Raw genomic sequence first — 15,770 nt, 5'->3', positions numbered from 1 at the left:
TTTTTGTCTCGCCTGCATAGCAGAGCGAGACTATAGGCGCCGCTTTTCCGACGGCGACGGCGGCGGCGGCGGCGCACAGTGGGCCAGAATGAACCCAAAGTGCGCCAAAACCCCTTATTCACACCTTTGTATGATTAAATTTGGTAGATAGGGGTAATTTCACCCGTAGAATTCAATAAAAGTATTTTCAAATATTGATGACGTCGTTAAAATACTGTTTTCTGATTGGCTGTTAACATTTGAGCAGAAATTACATGTTTCTAATTCTACAATAAGTTTCAAATTTTCAGAAACTAGTTTTAGATAAATTTCAGCAATAATTAAGCATATTAGCAAACACACAAACAGGCAACCAAACCAGAAATGTCTGTGCTCGGGGTACAAATAATTCAATTGGTGACTTGAGTATCGCTTAAAGAGGGCGTCCTACCATGAATCCGGAATTGTAAAATTCAAAGTGAAATTGTAAAAAAAAAATGAAAAGGAGTATTTTTATTCCCTGTGTACAATGATTAACCACACCTACATGAATTAAAATGGATTGATACCAGAAGTGGACAGTAATATCTTTAAAATAATGATTCCAGTGATTAGAGGCCGGGTCCTATGCAGGTTAATCAGTGCAAGGCCCTACAGGGCCTACCAAGAACGGCGTATACAAAGTTATTCCGAATCAGAGTCTCTCTCTACTATCTCAACAACTATTATGTTTTTGGTGAGAGGAGCTTTTAGCATACTTTGAACATCAGGGGGAAGAGGCTGTGATTGTTGTACTCTTTAAAACTTGCTACTAATCACAATGTCACCTGTTACCATTAGGTTGTGGAATACATATAAAGTCATTGAGAATCATATAAACGAAACAATCATTGAAATGATAATATACACTTCCTTCTTGATCGATACCAACAATTATAGCAAATTTAGAATGAGCCAAGAGATAAACGAATTCAGACGTGTATGTGAAGTTACAAACCCTTTTGGGGGATAAATACTAATAATGATAATGCAATTTATACATGTAATAGAGCCCACGTATATCCCATCTCTGTCCTATACACATTTTCATATTTTGTCAGAAAACTGCGAGAGACCTATCACATCCCTAGTCATGTGTGTTATAGCGATATACAGTAGCCTCTACTTGGTTTATGAACAACAAACCAAATATATAATCTTACCCGGGAATCTTACCTTAAGAATTAATCTTCTCAATATGACTAGCATATCAGATATGGAACACGGGATGGAACAGTTTGGCATCAAAATGAAGTTGCGTTACATGTATTATTATATAGTTAGTGGAATTGGAAATGAAAGCTTGCCTTTACGTATGTTTAACGAAAATATTTTAAAGGCAGACATCAGTCACAAGAGCCACGCACTTGAGCCAGACACCCCCCCCCCCCTCTCTCTCTCTCTCCCCTCCAGAACGCGACGGGGAGTTTGATGTTTAATGTCACCCGCAACGGTCGGCATGCACGCGCATAATGGGACAGTAACTTGGACCGATTTTGTGATAAATACGGCGAACATGTGGTTGGAAAATTGGTTATATCTCCAGAAAATGCACGTATATGCAGCTAAATTTGGTATCAGTGTAAAGCATGAACTATAACAAAGACCGCCATGGTATTTACAGCGCAGCAATCGGCAGCAATTTGTAAAAGAAATGCTCATGAAAAAAAAAATGCTAAAACACCCCCATTCTCAAATGGTTTCGTCCAAAATTGCCTCTGAAGGGATCATAATTTTATCTTGAAAATCTTTGATCACTTAAAACAATTATTCATCAAAGAGCACCGTGAATTAGAAAGAAATTAAGCAATCCATTTTGTTAAAACAGTGAAATATCTAAAACGTGTCATTTACACATGCGGTAGCCGCAAAGAGTCATTTTCCGGTAACATTGAATAAAAATGGGCAACTAATATTCAATTTAATAGAGAAATATTGTACGGAGGCATTCTACAGGTTCTTATCTTTGCTTAGAACATGAAAAAAACAAAATTTGTTTCATGACCCAAAAACAGTTTTGGCGCACTTTTGCTCTCTCCTGGCCCACTGTGCGGCGGCGTCAACATCAAATCTTAACCTAAGGTTAAGTTTTTGAAATTACATCATAACTTAGAAAGTATATGGACCTAGTTCATGAAACTTGGACATAAGCTTAATCAAGTATTACTAAATATCCTGCCTGAGTTTCAGGTCACATGACCAAGGTCAAAGGTCATTTAGGGTCAATGAACTTAGACCATGTTTGGAGAATTATTTTCAAAATCTTAACCGAAGGTTAAGTTTTTGAAATGACATCATAACTTAGAAAGTATATGGACCTAGTTCATGAAACTTGGGCATAAGGTTAATCAAGTATTACTGAACATCCTGCTTGAGTTTCAGGTCACGTGACCAAGGTCAAAGGTCATTTAGGGTCAATGAACTTTGGTCAAGTTGGGGGTATTTGTTGAATTACTATCATAATTTTAAAAATTTATGGATCTATTTCATGAAACTTGGACATAAGGTTAATCAAGTATTAGTAAACATCCTGCCTGAGTTTCAGGTCACATGACCAAGGTCAAAGGTCATTTAGGGTCAATAAACTTTGGCCAAGTTGGGGGTATTTGTTGAATTACCATCATAACTTTGAAAGTTTATGGATCTAGTTCATAAAACTTGGACATAAGAGTAATCAAGTATCACTGAGCATCCTGTACGAGTTTCAGGTCACATGACCATGGTCAAAGGTTATTAAAGGTCAATGAACTTTGGCCGTGTTAGGGGTATTTGTTGAATTACCATCCTAACTTTGAAAGTTTATGGATAGAGTGAATGAAATGTGGACATGGGTGTAGTTGACAAGTCTTAAGTCACCGTTCAAATGTCATTTATGGTCAATGAACGTGGTATTATGTCATTATATGAATGGTGTTTTTGTGAATGATTATTTAATAGTAGTTTTCAAAGTTAGCACTGCTGCTATATTAAATCGCGTAATGCAGGCGAGACTGCCAGAGGCGTTCCACTTGTTTTTCCCATTCATCACATCACTATAAATATTGACACTCATCCAGACTCGTTCTTTATTTTTCTTGTGCGCCTCGGAATAGAATATTTATAGATAGATGGCGCCATATAAATGCCTACTATTATTATTAATAATAATAATAAACACAGAGAATTTCAATACAAACAATTACAAGGGGCTGTGTACACGAAAAGGGAACTTTTTAGATTTGGTTTTGAGACAGATAATTTGTGTTCCTTTTGTAAAAAAGAAGTTGAGTCTTACCAACATTTATTTTTTTATTGTCCTGAAGTTAAGCGATTATGGGAAGAGATGAGTAAAATATTTCAACTGAATGAACTTGGCAGTGACAGTTGGAAAACAATTTTCATGGGGATATCTGGAAATACTACAAGAGTAACTTTAATAAACTGTATTATATTCTTAATTAAGTATATTATTTTTAGTTCAAGAAAACAGGGAATATTGCCAACCGTACCAGAAAGTGACACATTTGGTTAAAGAGTATAGAGATACGGAATACCAAATAGCGTTTAAAAAGGGGAAGCTGGGGGTGCACTTAAAGGGATGGTGCGATCGATGCTCACAATGATGGGCAAACCAATTTTTTTTCCTATTCATCACATCACTATAAATATTGACACTCATCCAGACTCGTTCTTTATTTTTCTTGTGCGCCTCGGAATAGAATATTTATAGATAGAGGGCGCCAAATAAATGCCTACTATTATTATTAATAATAATAATAAACACAGAGAATTTCAATACAAACAATTACAAGGGGCTGTGTACACGAAAAGGGAACTTTTTGAATTTGGTTTTGAGACAGATAATTTGTGTTCCTTTTGTAAAAAAGAAGTTGAGTCTTACCAACATTTATTTTTTTATTGTCCTGAAGTGAAGCGATTATGGGAAGAGATGAGTAAAATATTTCAACTGAATGAACTTGGCAGTGACAGTTGGAAAACAATTTTCATGGGGATATCTGGAAATACTACAAGAGTAACTTTAATAAACTGTATTATATTCTTAATTAAGTATATTATTTTTAGTTCAAGAAAACAGGGAATATTGCCAACCGTACAGAAATACGAAATACCAAATAGCGTTTAAAAAGGGGGAAGCTGGGGGTGCATTTAAGGAAATGGGAACAAATCAATGCATACCTTTCTTAATACTATGGATGTATTGGTTGCTTCATTTTGTTTCTGTCTTGTTTCGTTTATTTTGTTCAAATACAGATAGTTGTACCAGAGCAGGATGCATCGTGTGTAGATGGATGTGTGGTTTTGTGACGGAGAAGAGGGGGGGGGGGCTGTGGGTGGTGGTGAGTTGAAGTGAGCTTGTGTGAGTGTCTGGGGAGAGAGATGAGGGGGAGGGGGTATTGGGGTAAGGTGAGTGTGCAGGGACGTTTTAGGATAATAACCTTCCTCTAATTAACCTTTAAAATAATCTGTTATCCCTTTTTTTATTCTTGTACAATTAATATGTGCAAAGAGATTATTTCTATTCTATTCAGGGAAAAAAGTCATCTTTTACAAAGTATGTTTTTTTTATTTTGTCGATTTATATGGGTTTTTCCCCTCTGCTTTCACATTGTTATAGAAGAGAAATTTGGCAGTTTAACTTCATTTGTAATCATTCTAAAAATATTTGTGATCTCATTGATATTGATATATTTATTTGTTTGATTGTTTATTTAATGTATACATTCAAAGAATCTTTATTTATATGAATTGTGATTGTAAACTTATTGATTTGAAAGAGGAAGAAAATAAAATATTTAAAAAAAAATAATAATGGCCTACATCGTGGGCAGGAAGGAAGTTTAGCATGTTTAGTGGAATGTTTTGATACCTCTGTTATCGAACTATTGTAATTTCTTTTATCTTAAGAAAATAGTTCACAAATAATAATAGAAAAAAGACGAGTAGGGGTGAAACTTAACAACATTGGTTTAGAAATCTTTGCCACACAACGGAATAATTACATGAATAGTTTGTTAAATTATAAAGTATTTATTACCATGTGACTCGTGGACGAAACATGGTTTTCAAACCAATTTACAGATATGAAATAAAAATGTTGTTTCACCTTGGTGCCTGATCTCATTATATCTTCTCATTTAGCAACCCTTTCACAGCGTCCAGTACTCCTTCGCGAAGACCTTTGTGATGATGATCGGAGAGCTGGACTTTGGAGATATCTTCCACAGTCAGAACTACCTCCGTACAGAAAACACCCTGGCTGATAGTGAAGAAGACTTCTTTCTCACTTCTGTCTTCTATGAAGGCATCACCTACACCATCTTTGCTCTGTTCCTCATCATCATGTCAATCCTGATCATGAATCTCTTGGTAAGTCTCCAGTTCCTCCAGAAAATATTGTGGAGGGGAACAACAACAACTAATGGAATGGGAATGCAGAAACTCATTACAAAGTGTGACAAGCAATGACGATAGGTCTTGGATGTATACATAATGTTTGTAATTCGTCCCTCCGGGAGTCATCACGTGACTTCCAAAAAGGTTAAAATATGACAGAGAGACAGAACCACAGGAAGTAATAGTTGCAGACGTATAAATTTGAATATGCTAGAGATTGTGTAATATATATTTGCCAAGATATGAAGTTTGTAAGAGAACAGCAAAATAGATTAATTCCTGAGCTATAACCATGGAGATACGTATCTCCATGCGGGTAAAACCAACGAGAAGTGAAACTTCACCAATATAGACATTTTTTAATACCAATACCAAATATTTAACATTACTACTGGGTTAAGCTGTTGATTTCTGTTTAACATATCATGGACTTCTATAGGTTGGTTTGGCTGTTGATGATATACATGCTATTCAGAACAAGGCAAAGCTGCATCGTCTAGCAATGCAAGTGAGTAGTGTCTCTTTTAAAGTTTTATTTCTTGATTTCCCTTATTATATACAGCATGTTCTTCCACTCTTGTGCTTGCATCTTGCCCACTGTGTAAGCCGTCTTTAAAGAGCAAAATACAAGTTGTAGATGAGGCTATTCAAATTAGTTGTCACGGTTTGTGTTTTGAATGACTTGTGTCATAAAGAACTCCAATATACGGATTTAAGTGTTTGCATTGTGGTTCGCATTACGATGGATAAGGTGTGAGAGCTAAATATTCTTGTTTTTAATGGATAATGGATAAGTGATTTCTCCTCGTGGACTGCTTAAAAGGGGTACTCCAGACTAAGAATTATATGATTTGAACAGATAAAGTCAAATCAAACAAACGAAACTCTTAGAATTTCATCAAAATCAGACAAGGTACATGGATCACAATCATGATATGTAAGGTGAAACAGTTCTATGCACTGTGCATGAATATTAGTCAATTAGCAAGCTGATCATGATGATGTCATATCTCTATTTATCATTCTGTATTTTATAATATGACATAATATCTATTAAAATTTTGTCTTCCAAGAATGATTAAAAAAAATGATTGACTGCTGACTTGATGTATAGGATAATCATTGCTGCAACTTGTTTTATTATAAGGGAGGCACATCATACAGTCATGTATAAAAATATGAAATGATTCTGATTTCATGTAATAACATAAGAAAAGGGGAAGCGGGGACATGACATCATCAGCCCACGGCCATTGCATATTCATGACGGTGTGCATTTGTTTTCAGAAAATATTTTTAACTGTAAAATACAAAAACTTCGGCATTTATTGGCATTTTTAAATGAAATTTTCAGCATTTTACGCGATGAATTTTACTTTATTTTAGATGTAAGTAACCCTTTTACACATCCTAGATTTGATCATGATGAAAGTCATTCTCTTTCCTCTTTCATTGCTGCAACTTGTTTTGTTCCAAGGCAGACATATACATACATTATGAAAATATGAAGTAATTATGCTCATTGATATCATTTGTACTTTATTTATATAAGTATAATTATTCGAAGTTCAGAGTACCCATCTAATACATGTAAGATTTTAAGTCATGATTAATCCTTTTACTCTTTTATGGACGGTGCTCTTTGAAGTCTTGCCTTAACCAAACACTTTACTCAATATCAGGTGGAGCTGGTGATGGAGGTACAGCGAGCCTTACCAATCTTTATTTGGCGGTCGGCTGTCATCAAGTTTAAACGGTTCCACCTCAATCGGTCGTGTTGCAGTGGACTGCAGAAGTGGTACCGAACACTGACTGGTGATCAAAACCTTCTACGACAGGCCATTGAGGTGTGCAACAAGACAACCACACAGGTACAGATTTCATTATATAAAGGTCTAGCCACTGCCACTCTGCCGATGTTAATATCAGTAATTTGTTGCAGGTTTCTTTGCACCTTTCTCCCCTCCAGTATTTTCCTGATCGAAACTTCTGATTTTTTTAATGTTAAATATCGGTATAGCAAGGTACAAATATTGATTGAAATAAAGGTGAATTAATGAACATGAATGAATTGCATAAATTAAGGATAAATACATGAGGTGATTTGTGAAATCGATGGATGTTCAAAACCAGAATCTTTGTTGATAAACAGGGCGAGTTCATGCACGAAGAAGTGAACACAGATCTACTCTTCAGCAACATCAAGTATCGTCTGAAACTCATCAATACCAAGGTAGAGATGGTCAGCGAGAAGGTCGAAGAAGATAGTTCTAAGATGACGCAGATTGGTGGTGAGATGTCTCAAATCCACGTGGAGCAGAAGCAAATAAAAGAACGCTTTGATCGCCTCGAGAAGAAAATAGATGCTCTCTTGAATCACAATAAAGTGATATTGGACGATGAGTCAAAGAAATAGTTGAGGTTGGGTACTTTCCTCTTCAGTCAGGGGCCGCGGAACGGTTTTGAAAGTGGGGGGGGGGGGGGGCTGACCATGCAAAAAATTATAATCAGATGGTCATTTTAACGTTTTTTGTACACGGTTTTGGAAAAAAAAGTGCGGGGGTTGAAGCCCCCACAGCCCCCCCCCCCCCTCGATTCCGTGGCCCCAGTCAGTTAGGGGATATATAGTTCCCGAGTTTTGTATCCACTTTACGATCTGATTACTATCAGCATGGGCGTACTGTTGTTTTTTTTTTTTTTTAGTTTAGTTTACTTGTTGTTTATGTTTTTGAAGGGTGAAAACTCCCACCCCATTAAATTTACGGTTATTTTTTGTTAAATCATTGTAAGAAATTCTAGCGTCATAATTTCCAGTGAGTGTTATTTAAGTGTCTGACTAATGTGACCTTGTACACGCTAATTTTATTTCAAATGTAAAATTATTACCAATAGGATGACTGGTGTAATAGGTCATATTTTACACTTGGGGAAAAAACAGAGAGCATTTTTGTTCTATAATCAGTTCTAAAATGCCACTTGAATTTAAGAAGGAAATAAATAATTGGGTACTTCAGAGGATAAGGGCAAGGTATTTAGGCTTTGAGCTGACCAGTAAAATATCTTTTACATATTTTGTAGAATCCGTTGTGAAATGAGCGAGATTTGTATTTGTATTTGTGTGATCTCAAGCAAGACGTATTCTCTGTTTTGCTTTATGATCGAATGATGTTGCGAATCTTTCTTTGTTCAATAGTACAAACATAATCTGATCAATATCTGAACCGAACAACATAGTGAGAATGATAAACTGTTCCAGTAATGAATACGCAGAGTCTTTAAGTCAACCAAAGATCAAAACAATAACAACACGTACATTATGCCGAAACAAATCAATCCATTAAATCTGGCTTTTATCTTGTAACTGACTTATCTAATTACAATACAAGAAACAGCCGCCTGAATTTAAAACATAAAGATTAGGGCGTATTTGTAATCATGTATTTTACATTCCCATAATGAATTCTCTTCATATTGACGTAAAGGAAACTTGTTAATTTTTAGATGAAATTAAAATGATATTAGTAACTGAAGATTAAGAGGAGAGAAGTAAATCATTTGTAATAAACTTACAAACCACCTTCTTTTTTCAGCCTTCTTAATATATTGTAAATAATGTGAATGATATATTTTTGTACTTCTCCCTTTTTATTTTTCCATAATCAATTTTCTTCTCCTTAGGATATTACTGTCCAGTGTCCACTTTCCCTCTCCAGCTCTTCCTACTTCAATTTATTTCCTCTTCGTTTTCTTTTGTTTCTACAGTATAACATATCATTGTTATAGTAATGATTAGTAATATTATTTATTATTTTTTTCCCGTAAATAATACGATTTTAACTTGTTGAATATATAACGTTACATGTATACGTACATAATAATGATCCCGCTAGATTATAAGCGCTCGAGCTTTTGTATATAGTTACCCATCAAGCCTGATATATATATATACATATATATTTTATTCGATGCTTATTGTTGTTATTTTGATGGTTTGACAAATAAATTCAATCAATTTTAATCAACAAACAATTACCTGTACGCCTTTTTTGGTCTTTTAATTTTTCTAACTTAATGAAGATTTTTGTGTCAACTAATTTCTTATTCATTATTTTTCAAGATCATGTGCATTTGCCGAGATACTCTTAAAGTCATACTCCTCATATTTTACAATCAAGAAAGGGTATATGCCGATATTTCAGATTTTACATTTTTCAAAACGAAAGCTGTTATCCGATTATTTTTTTCAATTGGTGATGTATCCACCCCCCTTCTGAAAAAAATTCACAACTAATTGTCACAAACCATGAATGAATATTGATTTGTATTCATTATAAGCAACATATAAAACTAAATATTTTTTGAATTTTTACTAAAATATTATAAGCAAAAGCAGAAAAATTGCATATAATAGTATTGAAGTTCAAGATTCCACAGCCACAAATATACTTGATTTCAAAATGAATGAAATATCATTTAATATTACAGAACATTAAGATTATCATTATAATTAATTTAATCTCTGTATGAGGAATTATACATAATATATAATGTTCAAATAAACTCTAATATCCCCCTTAAGTTATGCGCGTGTCTCATTTTTTCTAATAAAACATATAAAATTCAATGCCAGCACTGAAACTGATTCCTACATGTACAACAATATTTTTTCTCTCATATATACATTCGCAAGACCAGTCTACGTTGATATTACCTTCGCATGCATACCCCATACGGCTCTGGACCAGGTGGCTACTTTAAAATCTGAGCTACAAAGTCCCATTTCGTACCTGTGCATGTGGTATGATATAAAGATGAAGCCCAGAAAACTTGCACCCGAAAATCATTTTAATAATAATAACGATAATAATAGTAATATGGACATTTGTAATGCGCCAGGATCCTTAAAAAAGATGTTCATTAAATACTTTATAAAAGTGAAAATTCAAGTGAATAGAAACACCATCCTAGTTTTGTAACCATGTACATGTCATACAATATTGTAGACTTTCCAGCAGATGAATTAAACGATACTTTTTTCAGTCTCAGATATCTTGAAAGCGTCTGCACGAATTACATATATATATTTTTTTTCTTCCCCTTTCATTTTTTTAAAATATTCCTACATGTACATCAACAAAACCAAATACATCGCATATCAAAGATAGTATAGGTTTTTTTTAACAGGAACTTTGTTACTATAACCACTGTCCTTGAATTTCACTGAATCTCCGAAGGGGGTAAGTTATTTTATTTTCTGACTCTCTCTTTGTTGATACAAATCAAGTTGAACCTCATCATCACGTGGTGTATCATCGTCAGATCCACAGCGGGAGCTAGAAGTAAAGAAATTAATTTATTTATTTATACTACTTTCATTCACTTTTCAGATAGTAAACGTATACACTACTTACAAAATAAATACAGTTAGATCTACAAAACAAAACCCCACAATAACCCAAGTTGCAAAAGAGATATAAAATATTACCAGGTAAATGGTAGTATGGAGTAAGATACATTTTAAGTATAAAGTAGAAGCATTTATATCAATAAACTCTTTAAAACAGCGACCAGGTTTTTTTTTATTCAAATGACAATACTCTTCATCATAATAATTACTACCAACATTATTATTCAGGCCAGGGATAAATTCTTATTGTTGATCAAAGATTTTACTCAAAAGAAACTGTATTGTACATAATAATCATAACTACTTTTCGGACGTTTTGTGATGATTGCTTTTGTTAACAATAATGATGATGTTTATGAAAATATAATAATGATGAAATCAGTAAAATAATGGTACTAGTAATAAAAATAATGATAATAATTATAATAACTAAGCTTTTTACAGTGCTTTTGGCAAGATGAAATAAATGAAACAGAACAAATTAAAAGAAATAAACAAAATTACATTTAAACAAAAGTCTTTACAATTACCATTTGTTTTTGATGAGGATTACGAGACAAATGACCCAACAGATGAGATTAAGTATGCAGGTAACGATGAAAATGATGAGGATATTGGTCCAACACGTGCAGGTAGAGCAATCATCTATAAGGGATATCAAGAGTATACCCTTTTAATATAAATCATGCCTCGCTGCTCAACTGGAGGGATTGACGGGGCGCGCCCAAACCCACCTCCTTTAAAAGATGAATACTAAACAATTCAAATGCATGATTTCAGGTCAAAGCCCGAGATTTTAATGGGTCTGCTGTTTCAACACTCCCCTTTTTTCTCCCTCAGTAACCATGGTAACAGGCGTCAATATAACCCAGTCTTTTCAGGGTGTTTAGGGGCAGTAGTGTAAACGATTCGATGAACGGCTGGGCATAGTTGAATTCATGTATCGTTCAATTACACCAAAATTACGGATACGTGAAAACTATAGGCCTAATATCAACAAGTCTTTAGTGATACTAAATTGATCATAATGGGTGTTCAATAATAAACTATTTATGCTACCACTTGTGGCTATATTTTCCGAATTATTTTTTATTGTATAAGCATCTGGTTAAAGGGAAATGAAACCTTTGGAATAAGTAAGCTTGTGTCGAAACAGAAAAATCAAAGAAGAAGAACAAAGTTTGAGAAAAATCAGACAAATAATGAGAAAGTTATGAGCATGTGAATATTGCAATCACTAATGCCATGGAGATCCTCCTATTGGCAATGCGACAAGGATGTGTGATGTCACATGTGAACAACTTTCCCTTTGATGGACTATAAAATACCCCCAAAATGTATCTTTTTGCTTTTTCTTATGGTGATACAAACTCTTTATTCATGATGTATTCTTTTAAAATCTGTATTACATGCCCTCCTATAGAAAGAACACATGATCTACTGATAGATGTGATAAAAGAGGCAGTTTAAGTGAAATATATGTACTAAAGTAATGGGGAGAGTTGTTCACAAGTGACATCACACATCTTTGTCGCATTGCCAATGTGAGGATCTCCATATCATTAGTGATCGCTTAATATATATTCAAATGCTCATAACTTTCTCATTATTTGTCCGATTTTTTTCAAACTTTCGTTGATCTGTTTCTTTTATTTTTCTGTTTTCAAACAAGCTCTCTTGTTCCAAAGGTTTCATTCTCCTTTAATGTCAATTTTGTTTATCATTTTGTAAAATTTAAAAGAGAGAGAGAAAAAAGATGCATCATTGAAGAAGAACGGTTTCATTGTAAAGCCAAATAATCCCGAATTACTTGTCTTTAAATCAATCATTACAATCGATAATCCATAATGACTTATCCTTACCTGTCGTCGCAGTCTCCATTCTGATTTACTGAGTGTAAACCATCAATAGAATCTTTAAATGGGATACAAACGACTCGAGATGAACTGGAATCCTAAATTACAAAAGTAATAAATATGTTTGACCATCTTATTATGAACCATAATTGGATTATGAATAAGCAAGACACACACAAAAGTAGGAATAGCCCTTGTGATGAGACTAGGCTAGATCCTGAGTTCTGGGAATGTTAACAATCAGTGGATCAAGAATTGAATGATTTTCTTTTTCTTGAAACATTTCCTAACAAGCAAAAATGAATTAAAGTAAAAAGTCATCATTTTCGAATTCCTACCGACGCCTCTGCCCCCCCTTCACATCAAGGAGTGGAGACAACTAGCTACCTTATTTTGTTTGTACACACCCCCTCGATCCGCCACCTGCATTAGGCGAATGAATTAAAGTATACAAGTAATTGCATTTTCGTCAATAAATGGCTCGGAAAGGTCTGTGCATTCTTTTTTTGTTTTTTTATGATTATGTTTTCGTACATTTTTTCACCAAGACCTATACAGGTCGATGAATACAATTCTCAAACTAACTCTTGGTTAATGTTAAAGCACTATTTGGCAAAACGAAATGTAGGGGATATACAACCCGACGCCACCAATATACCCCTATATCCGTCCAAACTTGTGTGATATACTCCCTCTCTTAATTCGTCACTTATTCTATCGAATTAAGACGAATGGGTAACAACATAAATTAAATCATTGTAATGGAGATCAAAATATTAATTTATAATCTAAAGTAATCTTTCGAAAATGATGTATTCTAAGCATAGTCGATAAATTTATCAAATCTTACCCCTTTCAGTGCAGTTGATATGGTGGTGCAAGTTCATGAACAAGGAAGTACTAATCATGCTTTCACATACAGACCGTAAAGCGAGTTATGCTCGCATGTTTATGCAAACAAGGAGAATATTTCCACAACGAACAACCGATTCACCCAATAACAGAATAGCCGAGAAAATCGTATATTCATGTTAACTCGTGCGTGCGAAAAAGAATAGAAGGAACAGGTGACATTTTCAATATTCAATATGATAGTGAATGCAATAATATAATTTATTGAAGGGAGGTTCAACAGTGTGTCGAAACCTTGGGCGGCAATCACTGGGGAATAGGTAGGCCTAGAGGGGATGGGGATGTTCCTTTCCAGTAATGTGTGATTTGGCCAAGCAACCAGTATGAAAGGGTTACGAGTTACCCCCGGCCACCCCCCCCCCCAAAAAAAAAAAAAAAAAAATCAACTAATTATTACGTCTGACCGAATATGTTGTTTATATCCATACCTGAATATGCTGGTATGTGTGATTAGATTTCAGTGCATTGTTGTAAGGCCGTTGTTCCAAGCTTTCATTCGGTAAAAAAGGTTCTGTAAGAAAGGATGAGTATCTATCTAAGCAATTGATGCGAGGGCAAAGCGCGAACTGGAAATTTTTAATATTCTGACCCAAGATTTGAACATTCTACGCAGCATTTTCGGTAATCACGAACAGAATGAGTATCTAAGAAAAAATTCATGCAAAATTTTAGATATTTCGACTCAAAGTTGGACCTAACTAAACAATTGATGCGAGATTAATATTTTGGATATTCTGACATAAAATTTGGACTTTCTAAGCACTTTTGGTAATCATGAGCAGGATATGCATCTAAGAATTTGATTAGAGTGTGAGCGCCCAACTTATGTGAAACAATTACAGTTTGGCTACCCCTCCCTCATTTGAAACATGAATTGGGGGCCGCAGGTCAAACATGAAATTGGCGCCCAAAAGGATATGAATTTGGCACCCCAGAACAAACATCGAATTGGCGCCTCCTAGGTACAACATCAATTCGGCGCCCCCCCCCCCTAAATCGAACATCAATTTGGCGCCCCCTTCCCGTCTTTATTTTCCTTCTCTCCTTCCTCCCCCTTTTCCCCTTTCTCTTCTTCTTTCCCTTCTTTTTTCTCCCCTTTTCTTCCTCTTTTTGGCGCCCCATTTTTGCCTACGGGAGGGGGAGGGGGCCCAAGGGCCAACTCCAGAATACGCGCATGATACAGGGGCACTGTCACTGGTATGCCATCGAAATGTACATTAGCAGAGTGTCAACACCAGAAAGTGTAAGATCATCTATAATTTCCACACAATCAGGGTCTGATTTCATAATGCTGTGCGATTCTCTCTTAAAGTAATGCGATTTAATCCCGCTGAACTTTTTTTGGCAGCGAATATAAAAAAAGAAGATATCTGAGCCCACAAATATTAACAATTCTTAAAATTCTTTGATGGATTTTTGTCAAATCTTTACTGATATGTGGTTATTTGGTTTCTTTCAAAACCAGTAAGTTGACGCCAAGATTCATTATAGAATTAAGTTTCGAACCGTGCATGTTGCGTGATAAAATAAAATATTGTCAACGCCGTCTGCTACCGTATACACATGTACGGGTACACGATAAATCAGGCTTTGATGTTGCACGATTTTTCATGAGGTAAGGAGACAAGCAAACATTGATTTCCTTTATTACCTTTTTTTTAAATCAATTACATAATTAATTCATGATGAATCAAAATTGCAATGTATTACATTGTAATAAATCACGATTCAAGTACCTAAACTTACTGGCGTCGTTGTACCGTATTATTTTGCTTGTTTGTACTTGTGATTTGAATCTTGTTGTGAGACATTAAAAAAGGTAATCACTAAACTTTTTAGAATTTTCCGATTAATTTATTACCAATTATTTTGAAGTGGATGTTGATTTGTATTAAGGTAATTTATCTATTCACTTTATACAAATATGCGGGCTCTTGTAACATGAATTATGATCATGTATTTCTGAAAGTATTATACATCATTATATTTGTTATTTGTTCAATTTGATTATTGCACAGTTAATAAAGCCGAACTTCCAGATCTGGCGATTACCAGCAAGTTCTCCATAAATGTTCTTTTAATTGGCTGTTCAGATCACGAATTGTATCGCATACAAATAGTCATAGTAGCCTGGGAAAACAATCATTAATTGATGAGCTAAATCGCCATGTTTCTGGACAACA

General features: G+C 34.7%; 1 protein-coding gene and 1 long non-coding RNA gene across 2 annotated transcripts in view; one reads left to right on the top strand and one right to left on the bottom strand.

Annotated features, from left to right (window-relative positions):
- LOC129272398 (transient receptor potential cation channel subfamily A member 1 homolog) overlaps nt 1-9,441 on the top strand; it is a 30,210-nt gene extending 20,769 nt beyond the window's left edge. Inside the window, exons 20-23 of the mRNA XM_064107634.1 lie at nt 5,158-5,385; nt 5,852-5,920; nt 7,095-7,283; nt 7,565-9,441. Of these exons, the coding sequence (XP_063963704.1) occupies nt 5,158-5,385; nt 5,852-5,920; nt 7,095-7,283; nt 7,565-7,828 (750 nt within the window). The 3' untranslated portion in view covers nt 7,829-9,441. The remainder of the gene's footprint in view (nt 1-5,157; nt 5,386-5,851; nt 5,921-7,094; nt 7,284-7,564) is intronic.
- LOC129272935 (uncharacterized) lies at nt 8,746-13,654 on the bottom strand. Its single transcript, XR_008585770.2, has 4 exons — nt 13,526-13,654; nt 12,682-12,773; nt 11,350-11,464; nt 8,746-10,745 (listed from the first exon to the last, which is right to left on the bottom strand). It is a non-coding gene; the product is annotated as an uncharacterized LOC129272935 (long non-coding RNA).
- Between the last annotated feature and the right edge of the window lie 2,116 nt (nt 13,655-15,770).

This window comes from Lytechinus pictus, chromosome 12 (genome assembly GCF_037042905.1).
Source record: "Lytechinus pictus isolate F3 Inbred chromosome 12, Lp3.0, whole genome shotgun sequence".
NCBI classification, from domain to species: Eukaryota; Metazoa; Echinodermata; class Echinoidea; order Temnopleuroida; family Toxopneustidae; genus Lytechinus; species Lytechinus pictus.
This window is presented reverse-complemented; position numbering and strand designations above follow the sequence as displayed.